Below are 16,827 nucleotides of genomic sequence, written 5' to 3'. Positions count from 1 at the left end.
ATCAAATCCTAGAATCCTGGAATCACAGAACGTCTGCTTCATCGGCTCCTGGAGTCTCAGCATCTTAAAGTCACAGAATGTCGGAATCACACAACCACGCATCCACACAGCCCTGGCCGGGAGCTGAGGGTCATGGAAGGCTGGAACCCCACAAACGGACAATGCCAGATTCTCCAGAGCTCATCCACCCCAACTTCCTCCTTTTACAGGTGAGAAAATACAGCCCAGAAAGTGGCCTTATGCAAGGTCACTGGACAGTAGGAGCCAAGCAATGCCCGGCTCCGAGATTGCAAGATGGGACCTCAGTAACCCAGTCTTGCGGAAATGGCGCCACTTTTACTCTCAGAAATACAGATATGCAAGTTGGGACGATGCTGCTTTTTTAGCTTTGCTCATTTCTCCTCCCTCCCGACCCCACCCCCACTGGGCCCTGCATCTCTCCACCCCTCTTACCCTTGGTTCCTGCAACTCCCTCACCTTTCCCCCTCCCTGGGTCTGTACTCAGGCCCCTCAAATAAAGGCAACAATAGATGGGTGAAGTTCGAGGGGTCAAGTCCCTCAGGGTGGAGGACAGGAAAAGCAAAATGCCTGTCCCCTGATGCTACCAGCCAGGGAGCAGGCTCCCCAGAGGAGGTGCCCTGAACAAGAGACCAGAACGTCCTGGACCCCCTGGGGGTCCAGCCACACCAGAGGCAGCAGCTTCAAGGAAGCTGGAATCAAAGAGGAGGAAAGCAGTGAAGGCTTACCGTTGATATTAAACCATCACGGATGTACGTTTAGCGTTTTCATAAATTTACATTTTAACTCGTTTTGGAATGTACTCACACATTTTTGAATTTGAATTTTATTAAGTATTATATTTTACAGATTGTTTTAACTTTTGAATTCTGAATGCTCTTCGCCCAGGGCAGATCCCGTGTCCCCACGCTACAGACAAGGACGCAGCAGCCCCCAGTGGGATCCAGGTCCCCTGGTTTCTGTTTAGCCTCAAAGCTCCTGATCTGGGACGCCATTCTGAGACCTTCTGCTCCTTAGAGGGCCCTGACCCAGGCCCAGGCATGTGACCTCAAACCGTGTCTTCCCTCATGTGGCCACCCAGACCCCAGGGTGGCGCTCTCTCTCCCTCCACCTCTACAGCTGACGGGCTCCCTCCTCTACCTCTGCCCCCTCTGTCCCCTCCCCTCCAAATTTGGCTTTTCCCTATTCAGTCTCATCATCCCATGTCGGAACCACACTGCCTCAGCCTCCTGCCTCACTCCTTCTATGTGCTCCCCACCCCATGGCCCAGGGAGCTTCATAACACGCAGGTCTGAACAGTCCCTGAACTGCTTTCATCTCTTCCCCTAGTGCGCAGTTCCCTCCGAAGAAAGTCCAAATTCCTTGACATGGCATAAAAGTCCTGCACAATTTGGCCCCTGCCAGCCTCACTAGCTTCGTCTCCTATGCTACACACACACACACACCAATCCCATCACTCAGCCACCCTGGCTGTCCAGCATCCAGCTCCATGGAATGCTTCCCTCCTTCTGTCTGTCACCAGCAAGCCTTCACATTCGCCATTCTCTCCTTCTCTGTCCAGAACTTTCTCCTGGCTCATTCCTCAGCTCTCATTTTAAATGTTTCCTCCTGGAAGCTTCCCAACTTGCCCTCCCTCCCACTCTGGGCTGAATTCGGGGCCCCTGCTCTGTCCCACCATGGCCCCCAAGTTTCTCCCCATCGCTGCCTTCCCCCCACACAATCTACCAGCATCAATCTTTGTCTGTGCCCCTCCGCCACCCTATCACCTGTCCACCCTTGGCTCTGGTACCTGGGTCTGTCTACCTGCCAAGAGGCAGACGCCTTGTTGCTCAGACTTGGCACAATGTGTGGCCGAAATTTAAGGCCCCCACCATGCTCTCTCTACCTACCCTCCCTGCCGGGCACAGCACAGGTGCTCACTAACTGTCCACCTATTAAGGCCTGGCTGCACACAGTGTGTGGCACGGACAGGGAGTGCTGGGGTGCTCAGAGGAAGTGAGAGTCCCCGGGCTGGGCTGGGGACTTCCTGGAGGAAGCATTTGGGATGATCCTCCACATGTCAGTCCTAACACAGAAGTTGAGGACAGGCCACAGGAAGTCCCCAGCCAGCCTTAGGGCCATCAGGGCAAACCATCAGAGTGGGACCAGAGTCTGAAATGAGGGAGATTCAGTGACCAGAGCCAAGGACAGGGCCACTGGAGGGGCTGGTGGTGCATTTGGGGAAGACTTGCTGGAGGAGGGGCTACTTCTGGCTGGTTTGGGGCAGGGGAGAAGGTGGAGATGAAGCAGGTTGGAGACAGAGATGTGAAAGAGAAAGCTCTGTTCCTTCTTGTCCTTTACGCCTTAAAGGAAAGGGAGGTGGGATTCGGATGGGCAAGAGGAAAGAAAGAAGGCCAAGGCGGCATGGAGCTAACATCAGTGCTGACACCGTGGCCAGGGTGGGTATGGGTGGCTGGGGCTGGCAGGGAGCAGGTTCCCAGCTGTGGTTGGGAAACATTTCCTGTCTCCTTGCCAGGGGGGTCATTAATAATCATTTACCCTCCACAGGCAGCACGGAGGCTAGCCAGGGAGCAGCATGGTGCTGGGGCCGGAGCCCAGCCTGGCAGCCAGGAGAGCTGTATTTTAGGACCAGCCCTGCCACCTTGCTGTGAAACCTGGACAAGTCACCTGGCCACTCTTGGTCTCTGGTAACACTGGTCAAAGGAGGGTCTTAAGAGGAGGCTCCCTAAAGATCTCCCTGCTCTGGGCCTCAGTTTCCCTAGATGGCAGCGGGGCTGCCACCCCTACAGGGGGTTAGAGACCTCTGATGATCAATATAAGCATCTATGTTGAACCTAGCTCAGGACACATGGGATGGGCAGACCCAGCCCAGCCTCTCAAGAGCTCGAATTCTGGCAGGAGCCAGACCCCAACACCATGGGATGCATGCCTGGAGCATATCATGTGCATGTCAGGCTGCGGGAAACAGAAGGGAGGGCCGTCTGCCCAAGGCCTGAGGGGCTGACAGTGTGGCTGGGCCATGAAGATGGGGTTTCTTAGACACAGAAAATGGGAGTCCCATGAGGCCTATTTAGTCACTGCTATGACTGCAGCACTTAACACTGTGCCTGCCTGGTGCATAGCAGGTGCTCAATAAATGCTTTCAGACAACAGAATGAGCTCCTGTTAAAGGAGACATTTGTGAAAGGAGCTTGGAATTTGGAAAGAGCTGCCTAAACGGTGATGATGAAGATGATGAGAATGATGATTCTGCCCAAAGACAACAGGATGGGAAAAGGTGACATGAAAGCTTGAGAAGGTAGGAGGCTCAGGGATGGCAATCCAAAGCCAGACAGTATTGCTTGGGAATGATCAACGGCCTTCAAGATCCCTTCTTCCAGTTGGGCTAGAATTTTCCTCAGCCTCAGGCCACATTTCTCTGCCCATCCAACACCCCCTTCAAGGCTCAGCTCAAGCCCACTCACTTCAGAGAACCTTCTGGAATGTGGTGCTGAGGCATTGGCCCCGAGCCCCTTCCCCTGACTGACTCTGATGGTCTCTGTGCCTTCCAACCACAAGGAGTCCTGGCCTTTCGTGCTCTCAAGTCCTTGTTGGAAGACTGTCCACTAAGGTCTCCCCATAGCTTTCTCTGGAGGGTATGACCTGGATCCTCCTACTGGGTCCATCAGACTAGAGGGTCCCTAAAGATGTGATCTGGCTTCGTTTTTCAGAAAAAGGTCTCTGTGAGGAAAGCAACTATCCCCCCATCAGATATGGGGTCAACACAAGTGGAGACAGATTGAGCTCTTCCTGGTTGCCTCCCAGCCCAGTGACCCTCTCTGGGCGCCACACAGAGAAGGGAAGAGAACTGGGCAGCATGCAGAAGGGGGCACTTGGCTTCTCAGCACCCCGGAGATGACATGAGAAGGAAGGGCACTGGGCCACACTTGGGACTAAGACATCATGGTTGGCAAACTTGCCTAACTCCCAGCCCAGCCCCAGCTGCTACTGCGCCAAGGAGGCGCCGCCGGGGATACCACCCAGGCCTCAGTGCCTGCGCCTGGACCCCCACCCTCTGCGGAGAACCATGAGGTGGTAGTAAACACAGTGAGCCTGAGACACGTGCATCCTCTCCCCGCCCCTTCCAATCCCGGCCCAAAACATGAGACAGGCTAAGAGGAAAAGAACAAAGGTTCCAGGACCTCCACGTCGCCTGCCGCCCGCCTGTCCAGCGCCTGTTCAGCCGGAAACCCAAGACAAAGGCCTTGGTGAAAGCGAGGAGGATGAAGGGCAAAGGGTAGAGGCAGCCTGGCTTGGGCATCTCAGGGGACCTAACTGGGAGGGAAGCGAGAACAGGATGGCAGCCAAGCCTTCCCTGCACACACACGTCACTCCACAAACATTTATGGGACACCTGCTGTATTCTGCACACCCGAACATCACATACCTCATTCCTCACCCCACACACCTTATACACCCACTCCCTCACCTCCTGCAGCACCTTCCACAGCCCTCCAGCCCCCCCCTCTCCCCATACATACCCTAGCTTACTGGATACCCTTCACATGTAAATAGCTCACAGGGAGAGAAGATCACATAATCCACGTGTCACACCGAAAAGCCATCCAGCTCACACACCCACACTTCACGCCACACTCACACTCAACCTCCCACGCGCACCTCACACACCCGACACTCACCTCTCCAAGCACAGACACACAGTTCCAATTAAATTCAATACACACACATCACCTAGACATAGAGACACACCCTGCATAGATAATGTGCACACCTAATGTCACACCAAAATGTCAAATGTTTGCGGGCACACACAGCTCCTTAGCACAGACAGTCCTGCCTGCACACTGCCTCCTCCCCACATGTACTTGGGCATGCACACACACACACACACACACACACACACACACACAGTCAACAAGTCCTTGCCTTGGCCCCCTGGACCCTGGCTGCTGCACACTTTCCTACCCAGAGCTGTACAAACAGTCATCACACAGACACATGACACTCAAACACCAACACACAGGTCCCAATATATTTCCTGAGCAACTCCAGGATGTATAACTCGGTGACTCGAAGCCAGTCACCTAGGCTGCAAACCCACTCAGACACAGCTCTCCCACCCCCACTCCCCTCTACAAAGACATCCAATGAAACCTTTCATCAGACCCCTCCAGCGGCTCTTCCTGGTTACACACAACAGTCCATAACGCACACAAATACACACACAATCCCCCATGTAAGCTGCCCCTACAACTACTCCACCCCACGATGACACACAGCCATGTACACATAAGTTCCCCCCACACACAACAGTCATACATACATCTACCACTCCACACTCACAACTCGGCCTCCCTAGCTGCACACGCCATGCAACGCCATTACACTCACGGTCCTCACACTCAGCATAAGCTCCACAGATCCCCCCAATAATCCCACCGCTGATGACACACACAATACTACATGACACAACACACATGATCACACACAAGGCACACCCAACACACACAACCCAGCTCTTCCTACCCAAACACATACCACCCAGACTCGCCCAGCCCTGGACACCTCCCACCACAGGTGACTGACACCAGGTTGCAGGCTATTCCTCCCCTCCCTCATCCCAAGCCCCCGGCTTCCCAAGTCCAGTTCAGCAGGGATGAGGGGGTTTATAAGTTATGAACCCCAGTGCCCCACTGCACAATCCCCACCCACCTTAAATCCCTCGGTACCGCCCAAGGGCTGCTTGCTCCATGTTTAGCCCCTTCCACCAGCACCCACACCACGCCATGCCTGACAACAGGGGAGGGGGAGAGGTCCTGGGGACACCGGTGGGGCATTCTGAGCCTGTCCCCTCACCACCCCAAAGTAGAGGCTGATATAAGGGGAAGAATGACCACAGGGAAAGGCCCTAGAACAAAAACAGAAACCCAGAGAAACTGGGGGAGCGATGGGCAGACTGACAGAGGGGGGCACGTGGGCAAAAGAGACCAAACAAGAAAGAAATAGAGGGGCAGAGGGAGAAGATGCCCAGAAAGACTCAGAGGAGAAACGGGGGCCACCATACCCCGAGAGAGACAAGAGGAGAGGGTGAGACAAGCCGGAAAAGGCTAGGATCTTCTATACAGGAGGGAGGAGGGAAAGCAGGAAGAGGGTGGGACGGGGATCCTGCAGAGAAGGATAGACAAACTATAATGGAAAGAGGCATTTGGACCCTGGGTGGGGTCTGGTGTGAGGACTGAAGTCCAGGTGTTTGAGTGGGAATCTGGGTGAGGGCACAGATGAGTCTGTGGAGTCGGGGTTCAGGGGCTTGAGATGAGGCCCCAGCTCTGAGGGGGGGGTCCTGGTTGAGAGTCGGGGGTTCAGGTGTTCTGGGTGGGCCTGGAGTCTGATAAATATATTGGGGGTCCAGGGCTATGGGCAGGGGTCCTCCACTAGTCTGGGAGGCAGGGGGTTCCAGGCTCAAACAGAACTCTTGGGTGTGGACAGGGGTCCCATTGTGGATTGGGAGTTCAGTGCTTGGGGGTGGAGTCCCAGATCTGAAAAGGGTTCAGAGTCTGGCGTGAGGTTTTGAACTGTGAGCTAAGGACTCAATGTCTCTAGGGTACGGGCTACAGTCCCAGCACAGAACTGGGATTTTCAGCTAGGGGAGGGGTCCCCACCCTAGGAGGGTTCAGGGATGGGGTAGACCATGGGACCGGCGACAGCACGCTCCGCGGAGGACCCGGCCTGGCGCTCACCCAACACCCCGTTCCCCTCGTGCCCAGAGCCGGGCGTGGGGGGGGGCCCTACCTGCAGGCTGTCGGCGCATGGCTGCGGCGGCGGCGGCTCGTCCGGCTTGAGGAAGACCTGCTGGCCCCGCCTGAGGAATTGGACAACAGCGATGAGGATGTGGTGCAGCACCAGGACCATGCTCGCAGCCGCCCGCCCGCCCGCCCGCCCGCCGGCCTGGCCGCTGCGCTTGGCCAGGGCGTCCGCGACGGCTTTGCCTGATCCGCGCGAGTGTCCGCCCTGGCCCCGCCCCGAACCGCCCACTTCCCGCCCCCCGACCGCCCCGGCCCCGCCCACCTTCCGCAACCCCGGACAGCACCTCTTAGCTCGTCCAATCTTCCCGCCCCCACCAGAGCCCCCGACCAGCTCTCACTTCCCTTATCTCTCTGCTCTCAAGATTCTTCCAGCTTGTGCGCTATTAGGATCCCCCGCCTGATAGCCTGCTCTCAGCCTTCGCTCCCTTCTCTTGCCCCTTCGCCACTCCTTTCACTACCTCTCAGGGGTCGCCTCTCTGAGCCTCTCTCCTGATCACATCCTCTCCCCCCACCACTTACTTAATAAAGTCCTGGAGCCAGGCTACAGTCCCACGGCAGAGACCAGCGCAGTGAGGGGGCGGCGGGGGGGCGGTCCGGAGGGGCAGATAGATAGAGGGGAAGGGACCGCTGGCACGAACAAGGAGCCCTGGGCTTGCTCTTCTTCCAGGAAAAAGGGGAAAATCAGGGGAAATTTCAGAGGTCGCTCCGAGTCTGACAGGCCCTGGAAGCAGTAGCAAATCTGGGAGGGAGACACGTGCGCACTGACACGCGAGCGCACACACAGGCGCACCATTCCCAAGTTGTGGGTAGGGGCACTGGGCCTCCAGCACCGGGCAGGCAGGTCTGCGTTGGCATCCCCGCAAGCCAGAGAGGGTGCAGGCCCCAGGGCCACACAGTCCACAGTTCCGCGGTGGGACTTGCGAGCCCGAAGCGCAGTTCACCGCAGAGCGGCCTCTGTGCTCAGGCGCCCGCTGCAGCCGTGACGCTCCTGCGCCCCCTGCTGTCCCAGCGCGGCGGCTCAGCCCGGCCCGATTTGCCATCTGCGCGGGAGGGGCGGGTGTCGGAGGGGAAAGGGGTCAACTGGGCCAGCTCCCTGCCTGGACCCAACCGGTTCCTAGCCTCCGCTTGGCATGAGGTCGGCTGGGGCGGTGGGACGTGTCTGGACTGGAGGGTGCTCTTGGGTGTCTCCTGGCCATTGCCGGCTAGCTACTTACTTTATGACCTTGGTCAGATCCCCTCCCCAGTTGGTTTCTGGGCTTTCGTCTTCCCATCTCTTTCACAAGACTGCCGGGAGAATCAACCCCACAATGGTGTGAAGGCAGCCAGAGTCCCCTGACAGCCCTCGCTGTGGTCTGACCTGAACCCTTCCCATGTACTGTGGTCCCCTCTCTCTGCAATTCTCCCCTTAACCCTCACCCGCCACCCCTCTTGGAGGGTGACTCAGTGACCCTCCAGCTTCCCAGCTCCCCACCTCACTGGGCTGATTCATCTGGGCCCTTTCTCCCTGGGGAGTGATTTCCTCAAGGTTGAGTCATTGAGCCCAGTCCTGGACACAGTCCAGGCACCTGGCACACAGGCTAGGCAGAGTCCTAGCTGTGTCACAGCTCAGGGGGAAGCCCTCCATGCCAAGAGTTCTCCCACCTCTCTTTCTGAGGGCCAACTCTGAACAATGCCTCTTCCCCTGCTCACACACCTTTAGCGACTCCCTACCATCAGCACAATAAAGTCCCAACCCTCAGCCTGACACGGCAGACCCTCTATGACTTAGCCCCAACTTGTTTTTTCAGCTTTGACCCTCTTGCCACCGTTCCTTAAATTTATACTTCCTGCTCTACTCAGATGCGTGACTGACTCATTCTCACTTTCAGGCTTTTACCCAGCCACCCCAACCCTAATGTCCTCTAGATCCTATCAGCCTGCTTACCTTTCAGGGGCCAGTCGGAGGCCCACCTCCTCCAGGAGGCCTTCCCTGGATGCTACCTCAGCCCTCTGGGTCCCCCTTCTTGCATCTTTCCTAAGCGTCATGTCTGGGGGCAATTTTACTGCATCTTATTTTACTGCATCTTCAAATTGGGGGCAATTTGTCCTACTTACTAACACTGTAGAAAACATTACATGGGCTAAGATAATGTAAAGGTTCTGGCCCAGAAAAAGGCCTCCCTTCTCTTCTTTTGGCCTCAGTTTCTTGCTCTGTAAAGGGAGTGACCAATGTAAGGGCTATTATAAGGACTGAGTCTGAGGCCAGTGCACAAATCTCTTGGTAAATCCTGAGCATCTGTCATCAGCTCAGTCTTGGGCTCCGGATATGCGGGTGGGACAAAGGCATCCAGGAGGCATCTGTTACAGCCACTCGCCAGAGGCGTTTGTTCTTCAGGAGAGGCCATCTCAGACCTCACAGTCAAGGGCCAACCCTGGCCTGGCACGGCCAGCATCTCTTGGGCTTTAACATTTGCTGAGCACTTACTCTGTGACTCACAGTTCATCTTCTCAACAACACTATAAGGTTGGACCCATTATTAGCCACATTTTACAGATAAGGAAAACTGAGGCACAGAGAGACTAAGTAACTTGCCCACAGTCACACAACTAATAAGTAGTAGAGCCAAAATTCAAACCCAGGCCATCTGGCTCCAATCTGTGCTTTATATTCATTCTCTGCCTTTTGAGGAAAGGCATGTGAGAAAAACGAATTTTCCCACCTCTCCTTTTGTCCCCAAGAATGCAGTCAGGGTCCTACACTCCCAGCCCCTGAAACCTCGGCCCACCTTTGCCATGAGGAAGCCCAGCTTCAGGGGTACCTGGCTCAGCTCCACAGCCGCCTCTTTTCATCTCCCCACCTTACAGGCCACATTAAGCTGTCCAGTGGCCCAGCTACCTCAGACTCAGTATTTTAGGAAAAGGTGACTCAGCTGACAGCCTGTCAACCTGGGTACTGGGCCATTCAACCTCAGGCCCTGTCCAAGAACCAGCCCTTCCTTGTTCCTAACGATGACCCCTCTCTGGACCACTGCGCTTACAAAGCACTTCCTCACCCAGGACTGGTGAGCAGACTTTCACGCTCGTCATCTCTCCATATAAGAGTGTGACACCAGCAGGCCCTGCAAAGACCCCAAATCTGCTCCCATCCTCCATGACCATGTGTCCTGCTTCCAGGAGCCTGTCTGCGTGCCTGACACGCATCTATCCTCTTGCTGCTAGCCATGGTCAGACTCCCAGAAGCCCAGGTTCAAACCTGAGCCCTGCCCTGACATGCTGGGTGGCCCCATGCAAGGCTCTGGCCCTGTGAAGGTTGGCCTGGTTCTCTTTGAGGACTCAAGCGGCTCGGGTGGAGGAAGGCAGGATCCAGGTAGGCCTAGCGGGGCAGAAGGCAGCTCTCTGGGGCAGGCAGGCTTGCCCGGGCATGCCAGGCCCAAGGACTGTGAGCGAGGGCCAGATCCCGACGTGGGGGCTCCTCAGGAGGCAGTGTGTGTGGCTCAGTCTCTCCATGACTTGAGGTGGAGCCCATGGACTAAAAGAGGGTTCCACCATCCGAGGGGCCCTGCCCGGGGACAGTCCAAGAAGGGCCCAGGAGGAAGTTGACATCTCTGCGGGTTCTGTGTCCAGCTAGAGCCCATCCGCAGTGGGCACAGCCCCGGAGAGGGCACAGCTGTGAGCCACCGTTAGTTAGCCCTGGTGTGTGCATGTGTGTAAGGTCCTGCATGCAGGTCTGTGAGCATGATGTGGGTGAAGGCGGAGCACAGTTTTGTAAGTTTGTATCTTTGTAAGGATGTGTGATGCTTTCATTGTACAGCTGAGCTTGTGCGTGTGTACACAGATGTGTGCGTATCTACAGGAATGTGCATATGTGTGTGTGCAGACAGTATGTGTGCCCAGGTGTGAGTGTGTATGCACACATGTAAGTATGTGTATTCAATTGTGTGTGTGCACAAGAGTCCAAGTATGGCACATAGATGCAGATGTGAGTCTGCACGTACTCAAATTCACAACTAACAGAGGTGCTGCTAACGGCCACTAGCCCCGGTCAGCTCTGTGTGTCCGCTGGCATTGGCTCCAGATGTGGCAGTGGCCCTTACAGAGAAAGAATCTGGCCGCAGGCAGGTGTTGGGGACAATGTGGATTTGGGCTCTGAGTGGGCAGGGCCTGCTCCCAGAGCCCCCGCAGCAGCTCTAACCGGGAAAGAGCACAGGCTGAGTGAGCTCAGGCTCAAGGGATGAGGGGAGAGGGGTGGGTCAACCACAGGTCTCCTCCATTTCCATGTTATTTGCATACACATTTATCTTGTCTGCAGCAGATGGCCAGCTGCACGACCCTAGCGGGGGAAGGCAGCCCGGAGGATTCTATTCCAGGACTAGTCCAGGACCTGCCAGCTCACATCGGGGCTGAGGTCCAGGGGACTCGGGCCTTGGCACACCTTGGCATCTGCTCCTTATCCTCTGCAAACCCCAAGAGCCTTCTGTCACACAAGGCTGCTGCAGGCCACACACAATCATCCAGACACTCACTGTCTTTCCGTAGATACACACACACACTCCCATCACTCCTACACACACACACATACTCCTACACACAGACTCACATCCCCACACGCCTGCTCACAGAGCTCCTGCACATAGAACACTGGTGGGCACACCTGCCCTAGTACCTCCTTCAGGGACCACTGTGTCTCTTTCTCCCCGATGCCCATACCTGATGGAGTAATCTTTTCTTCACTCAAGTCTGACCCTGCCTCACCCATACCCACACGGGTCCCCACTGCCCGCAGGGTAAAGTTGGAGCTCCAGTCCTGGCCTTCTTGGTCCTTAACCCCGCCTCCAAACCATCCTTTCAGGCCCCACACTCTGCCTTCTGGCCACACCCCTCACTGCTCACCAATCCTCCAGCAGCACTTCTGTACTTTTACCAGGCACTCGACCTCCCCACTGTGCTGTCAGCTCGAGGGGACTGGACTCTTTTCCCGTTTTGCTCATTGCTGTGGCCCCAGCACCTAGAACAAGGCTTGACCCAGAGGAATTGCTCCAGAAGACATCTGTGGACTATAGGAATCGGTGGTAGAACCGTCCTTCCAACCTGATCTGCCTCCTTATGGAGGACCTGCCCAACTGTATTTGTTTCCCTGTGTGCCTCCCCCATCAGACCCAAAAGAGACTGGGTCTGATTCAGCTCCATGTGTCCGTATGCAGCATACCCAGCATGGGGCCAGGCACACACAGCAGGAGTGGGGGACGGGGGGGGCAGATGGTGACCCCCTAAACGAGACACAGGGATGTCTAGAAGGGGCGGCCACCTTGGCCAATCACACAAAGCCCACCTTTCCCAGAGAAGAGGCCTCCTGACCACCTTCACCCACCTGAGCCCCTTGCTGAAGTCACCCTGACTGGCAATCCAGCCTCTGCTTGCACACTCCCGGGGACAGGGAGCTCACTTTCTTTGCAGCCAACCCCCTCCCGTGGGAGCTGGCTCTGCCTGGTGCCAACTCCTCCCACAGCACCGTCCTGTCAAATCCTGATCATCCCAAGCCATGATTCCCATGGGGAATGGGAAGGAAGTTGAGCAAAAGGAGCAGCAGATCCCAGCTTTCCCAACAGCTCCACCAGCCTTCCCAGCTTTGGGCAGAGGTGGGAGAAGGAGCTCTTGGCTCTCAGCCCGCCCCAGGCTTCTATAGGCAAGTAGATTCAAGGTGCTCAGGCTTCCGCAACACCAACCACTATCCCCAGCAGTCTGGGGCAGTGCAGAGGGTGCAGCGCTGAGAAACTCTTCAGCAGGCGCCACTGAGCCCCATGCCCTCACTGAGCGCACTCTTTCTCTCATCCCTCAAGCCCCCCCACACCCCGTCTCCTCCCCTCACCGGGGCCTCTTGCCCTCCAGTCCGCAGGACCTTGCAGGACTGCTCTAACCCCAGCCCTCAAGTGTCCCATGGAGATGCCTCCTCCTGAGCCCTGTTGGGCAGGCTGGGTGGATGAAGGCGATTAGGTCCTCAGCCAACGGTGGCTGCCAGAATCCCACCCAGCCCTGCCTGGACAGCTGCAGCCCACAAGCTGCCCAGCTTTCCTTCACCAGCTATTCCTGGGCTGGCCCTGGTCCAGAGGTGCCTCAGGCTGCAGTTGGTCACTGACCGCAGTCCCCCATGCATGCGCGCATGCACACACACACACAAACACACACACACACACCAGGACTGCTCAGAGCTGGGCCCATGAGGAATGCCAAGGCACAAGAAATTCTAAGCAACAGGGACCCGAGGCTCCATGCTCTGAAAACTCCCTGCCAGCTCAGACACTGTCATAGAGGGAGCCCCAGTCTGTGGCTTCCAGGTTCCAAGAACTCCCAGAGCTTTGTGATCTAAGAAAATCAGAGCCTCTATTATAAATCCCATTATTAGAAGAGTCTGTGCTTTTTACATTCTATGAATGCAAGAGCCTGGAGTCCTGAGAATGGAGGAGCCCAAGATTGTAACATTTTATTATTCTAACTGCCTGTAGTGCCGGGACTCCAGAACCCTAGCTCCAGGGTTTCCACAGCCCTCAGAGCCTGATGGTGTGTGGGCTGCGTCTCTGTGAATACCCGGTGAGGTGAGGGCCCCTGTGAGTCCCTGCACTTGCCTTCCACCCTCCACCTTTTGCTCATACTACTGTCCAGGCCTAGGGTTCCATCGCCCTCCTCTCTGCTAATTAAATCTTAGACAACTTTAAAGGGGCAGGGAGGGCAACGCCGTCAGGGACTACCTACTGAGTGCCAGGGCCACCCGGGTGATTCTCTTATTTAATTCTCATGATATTATTAGCCCAACTTTACAGTTCATAAAACTGAGGTCCCGGGACATGAGGTCATTTGTCTAAAGTCTCACAGCTAGAAACAGTAGAACAGCGATCCAAACCCGGTCCCTTGCAAACCCACGCCTCCCAGTAGCAGGCCAACTCCTGAGAAGAGCCCGGTGGGAGGGGGCTCCCTCTTTGGCTTCAGGGCCACACTGGAGCAGCTCCTCCCACCCCAGCAGCCCCCAAGCTCCAGAAGGCAGAGACCGTGGTCTCCTCTTCACGCCTCTCCAAGCTGGAGGCAGCCCAGAGTGGGCCACGTTTCCTGTCCTGATTGATCAAAAGGAGCTCAATCCGCAAAGACTCCATGTGGGACCGGGAGACTTTTGTTTCTAGGCACCCGTCGCTATGGAAGCCAGGTGCTGCCAGCCCAAGGCCTAGCAACGAGGCCCCGCGTGGTGCAGGGCGGAGGGCAATTGTCAGGGACTTCGGAGGCTGCCAGCAAGAGAGAAGGAGGGTGGACCACTCCGCTCTCCTGGCTGGAAGGCTGGACCCACTGCCCTGGCTGGGCTGGCAAGGGGAGGAAGGGAGGCAGAGGGGGCAGGACCAGGCAAGTTCTGAGAGACAGAGACCCAGAGATAAGGGCAGAGAGAGACTTACAGAGACAGACTAAGGGGGTTCAGAGACAGCGAAAGGCAGAGGCACCATCAGAGAGAGAGAGATTCAGGAAGGTGGAAGAAGACAAGAGCTGAGGCTCAGAGACCACTGAGACAGACAAGCGGCAGAGAGGGACTGACTCTCGGACAAGCCCAATTCCTGGGGAGGGAGAGGGAGGAAGCCGCAGGGGAATGACAGAGATGGATGGAAGTGTGACAGGAGGAGATAAGCCTGAGGCAGGAGGCAATAGAGACAGATAATAAAGCAAGAGAGGACCAGAAATGGAGGGGCAGGTGGGGTAACACAACGTGGACTGGAAGGCAGAGCAGGCAGCGGCAGGGGCAGTATGAGGACAAGGGCACCGAGAGCACAGAGTCCTGGGCTGGCCCCAGTCCTGAGCCCCTCCTCCTGGGTCTGCCCATCTGCGGCATGGGCATCACCAGCCTTGTGCCACCAGCCCACCACACTGCCTCTCCCCCAGAACACAGAATCATCTAGGAACAGACGCTCAGAAAAGAGGCTGGTCAGAAAGGTTCCATGTGTCTCTTACTCCCCAGGGACAGGTCTTGTGCAAGCTCGTACAGTGAGGCAGTATCTGGAACAGCAGAAAGTCAGGCCTTGGGAATCCCAGTCCAGAGCGCACTCTCCACCCCCATCCGAGTCAGACTAGGCCTTTGTTACCTGTGGAGGCACCATCAGTACAGACAGGCAGACTCGTCCCCCTACCAGAGTGACTGAGAAGACGACAGAGCCTAATATGGAACCCCCTTTACTTCCTTCTTCCTCAACAACAGGCCCTGTGTCAGGGCAGTGGGGACCCAAGGATGGAGTGGACAGCATCCAGTGGAGAGATGGCTCACAGCTCTCCCTCTCAGGGCTGCAACTAGGGGAGACAAGCTCTGGGGAACTCAGAAGGGCATGGCCCCTTGGGGGCAGGGAAATGGCTGGAACTGGACAGGGAACATGTCATTTAATCCTCACTGTAACCTGTTACAGATGAGAAGACAGGAAAGCGACTGCCCTGACCACCACCAGCCAGCAGGTGACTGAACCAGGACTTGAACCCAGGTCTCCTGGGGTCAGTGAAAGTTGGAGGGCCTGGCGGAAGCCCCTCTGCCAGGGTGGGGGCAGCTGCTCCAGGAAGGGGGCGCTATCTAGGCCTGTTCAGGGGTACTTCCCAGTAGGAATGTGGGGAGGGTCCCAAGCCCTGCTCTGGCCACCACTCCTCCCAGCACCAGCTGTCCCCCTCCCCATGTCAGAAAGATGATAGTGCTTGGCTAGACTCTGTCACCTGTCAGGTACTAATCTCTCTCTCTCTCTCTCAGAGCTAATTTTTCCTGTGATTGTTAACACTGTCAGTGGCACCTGGCAGCTACTCTGGGAGCTTGTGTGCCCTCAGAGGCGCCTCATCTGCCCCCATCAGCCTCACTCTCTCCAGACTCCTGAGGGAGGAACCAGCAAAGACTAATCGCCTACTGCATGCCCCGGTGATAAGAAGCACTCTACATTCATTATCTCATTAAATTGTCCCTTGAGGTCTCTGAAGGCTCGCCTCCACCTCCTGCAGCTCCTGACCCCTGGCCTCCCTGCCTGCCCTCCCCGACCTCACAGCGCCCACCCCAGGATCAGCCTCTGGGGCAGGGTAACCCCACAGCAATAGGTACACACAGGTGTCTGGGAACTGGTAGTTTCATTCTCGGCTGCAGGGCCCACAGTGGGGGGCAGTGGGGAGAGCAAGGGGAAGGTGTAGGGTCAGCAGGCTGAAGGTGAGAGGGAGGGGAAAGGGAAAGCAGGGGGAGGGGCGGGCAGGGGACCCACGCCAGCCTCACTCCACATACACACACCCCGCACGCTGAATCTGGGCCACAGCCCGGATGATTGACCCACGGTGCCACACTCCCCTGGGCCTAAGTTCCTGGAAGGCAGCGCTGCAGGGACGATCGATCGACTGCCTCTCAACCTCTTCCTACTGCCTGGAGGCTGCCTCCTCCATGCAGCCTCCCAGGCTGATCAGTGTCACTGTCAGGGTGAGAGTCTGGGGGCCGCCTTTGGACAATAAGCAGTGACTCCCCTCATCCTTTCCTCAGCCCAGCACTCTCCCTATTCCTCAGGAACCTGGTCCAGGTAGGGGCCAACATGGAGGCTGGTGTGTGCATGTGCTAAGTCAGTAGAAGAGAGGAGTTGCAAATGCAAAAGTGAGCCATGCGACCTGGGTTCAAATCCCAGTTCCTCCATCTTCTGGATATGTGACCCTGTGCAAGTTACTTAACCTCTCTGAGCCTCAGTTTTCTTATCTGTACAGTGGGGTTACCAATAGTACCCAACTAACAGGATGAATGAGATTATACATGCAGAGCTCTGGCACAATGCTTCGCATACAGTATTTTTTGATACATGAAAGCTTTCAATATTGTTACCGTGAGCGTGTATGCGCATGCATACACATGTATGCATGTGTAAGTTCCCTTGGAAGGTCCAGGGGGGATTTCTGGCACTCTAGCAAAGGGGCGTAAACTGCTCCCTAACCCTTGACTCCCCTAGAGTAGGGTCTGCAGCCACACTTTCAGCTCAGTCACAGAGAAGGGAGAACTGCTGCA

General features: G+C 56.3%; 1 protein-coding gene across 8 annotated transcripts in view; it reads right to left on the bottom strand.

The window, feature by feature from the left end:
• Nucleotides 1-16,827, bottom strand: part of PDE2A (phosphodiesterase 2A) — a 101,616-nt gene that overhangs the window by 65,430 nt on the left and 19,359 nt on the right. For 7 of the 8 annotated variants that reach the window (XR_003791522.1, XM_029208847.1, XM_029208849.1 and 4 more), the window contains exon 1: nucleotides 6,808-6,936. Coding sequence is in view for 7 of the 8 variants with exons in the window: in XM_029208847.1 (XP_029064680.1) it covers nucleotides 6,808-6,927 (120 nt within the window). In the remaining variant the exon portion in view is untranslated. Of the gene's footprint in view, nucleotides 1-6,807; nucleotides 6,937-16,827 lie in introns of those variants that run through there. The other variant, XM_029208855.1, reaches the window with a different exon arrangement.

This window comes from Monodon monoceros, unplaced genomic scaffold (genome assembly GCF_005190385.1).
Source record: "Monodon monoceros isolate NGI ecotype Baffin Bay Population unplaced genomic scaffold, NGI_Narwhal_1 Super_Scaffold_7, whole genome shotgun sequence".
Classification (NCBI taxonomy): Eukaryota; Metazoa; Chordata; class Mammalia; order Artiodactyla; family Monodontidae; genus Monodon; species Monodon monoceros.
The sequence above is the reverse complement of the archived record's forward strand: the minus strand, read 5'-3'. Positions and strand labels throughout refer to the sequence as shown.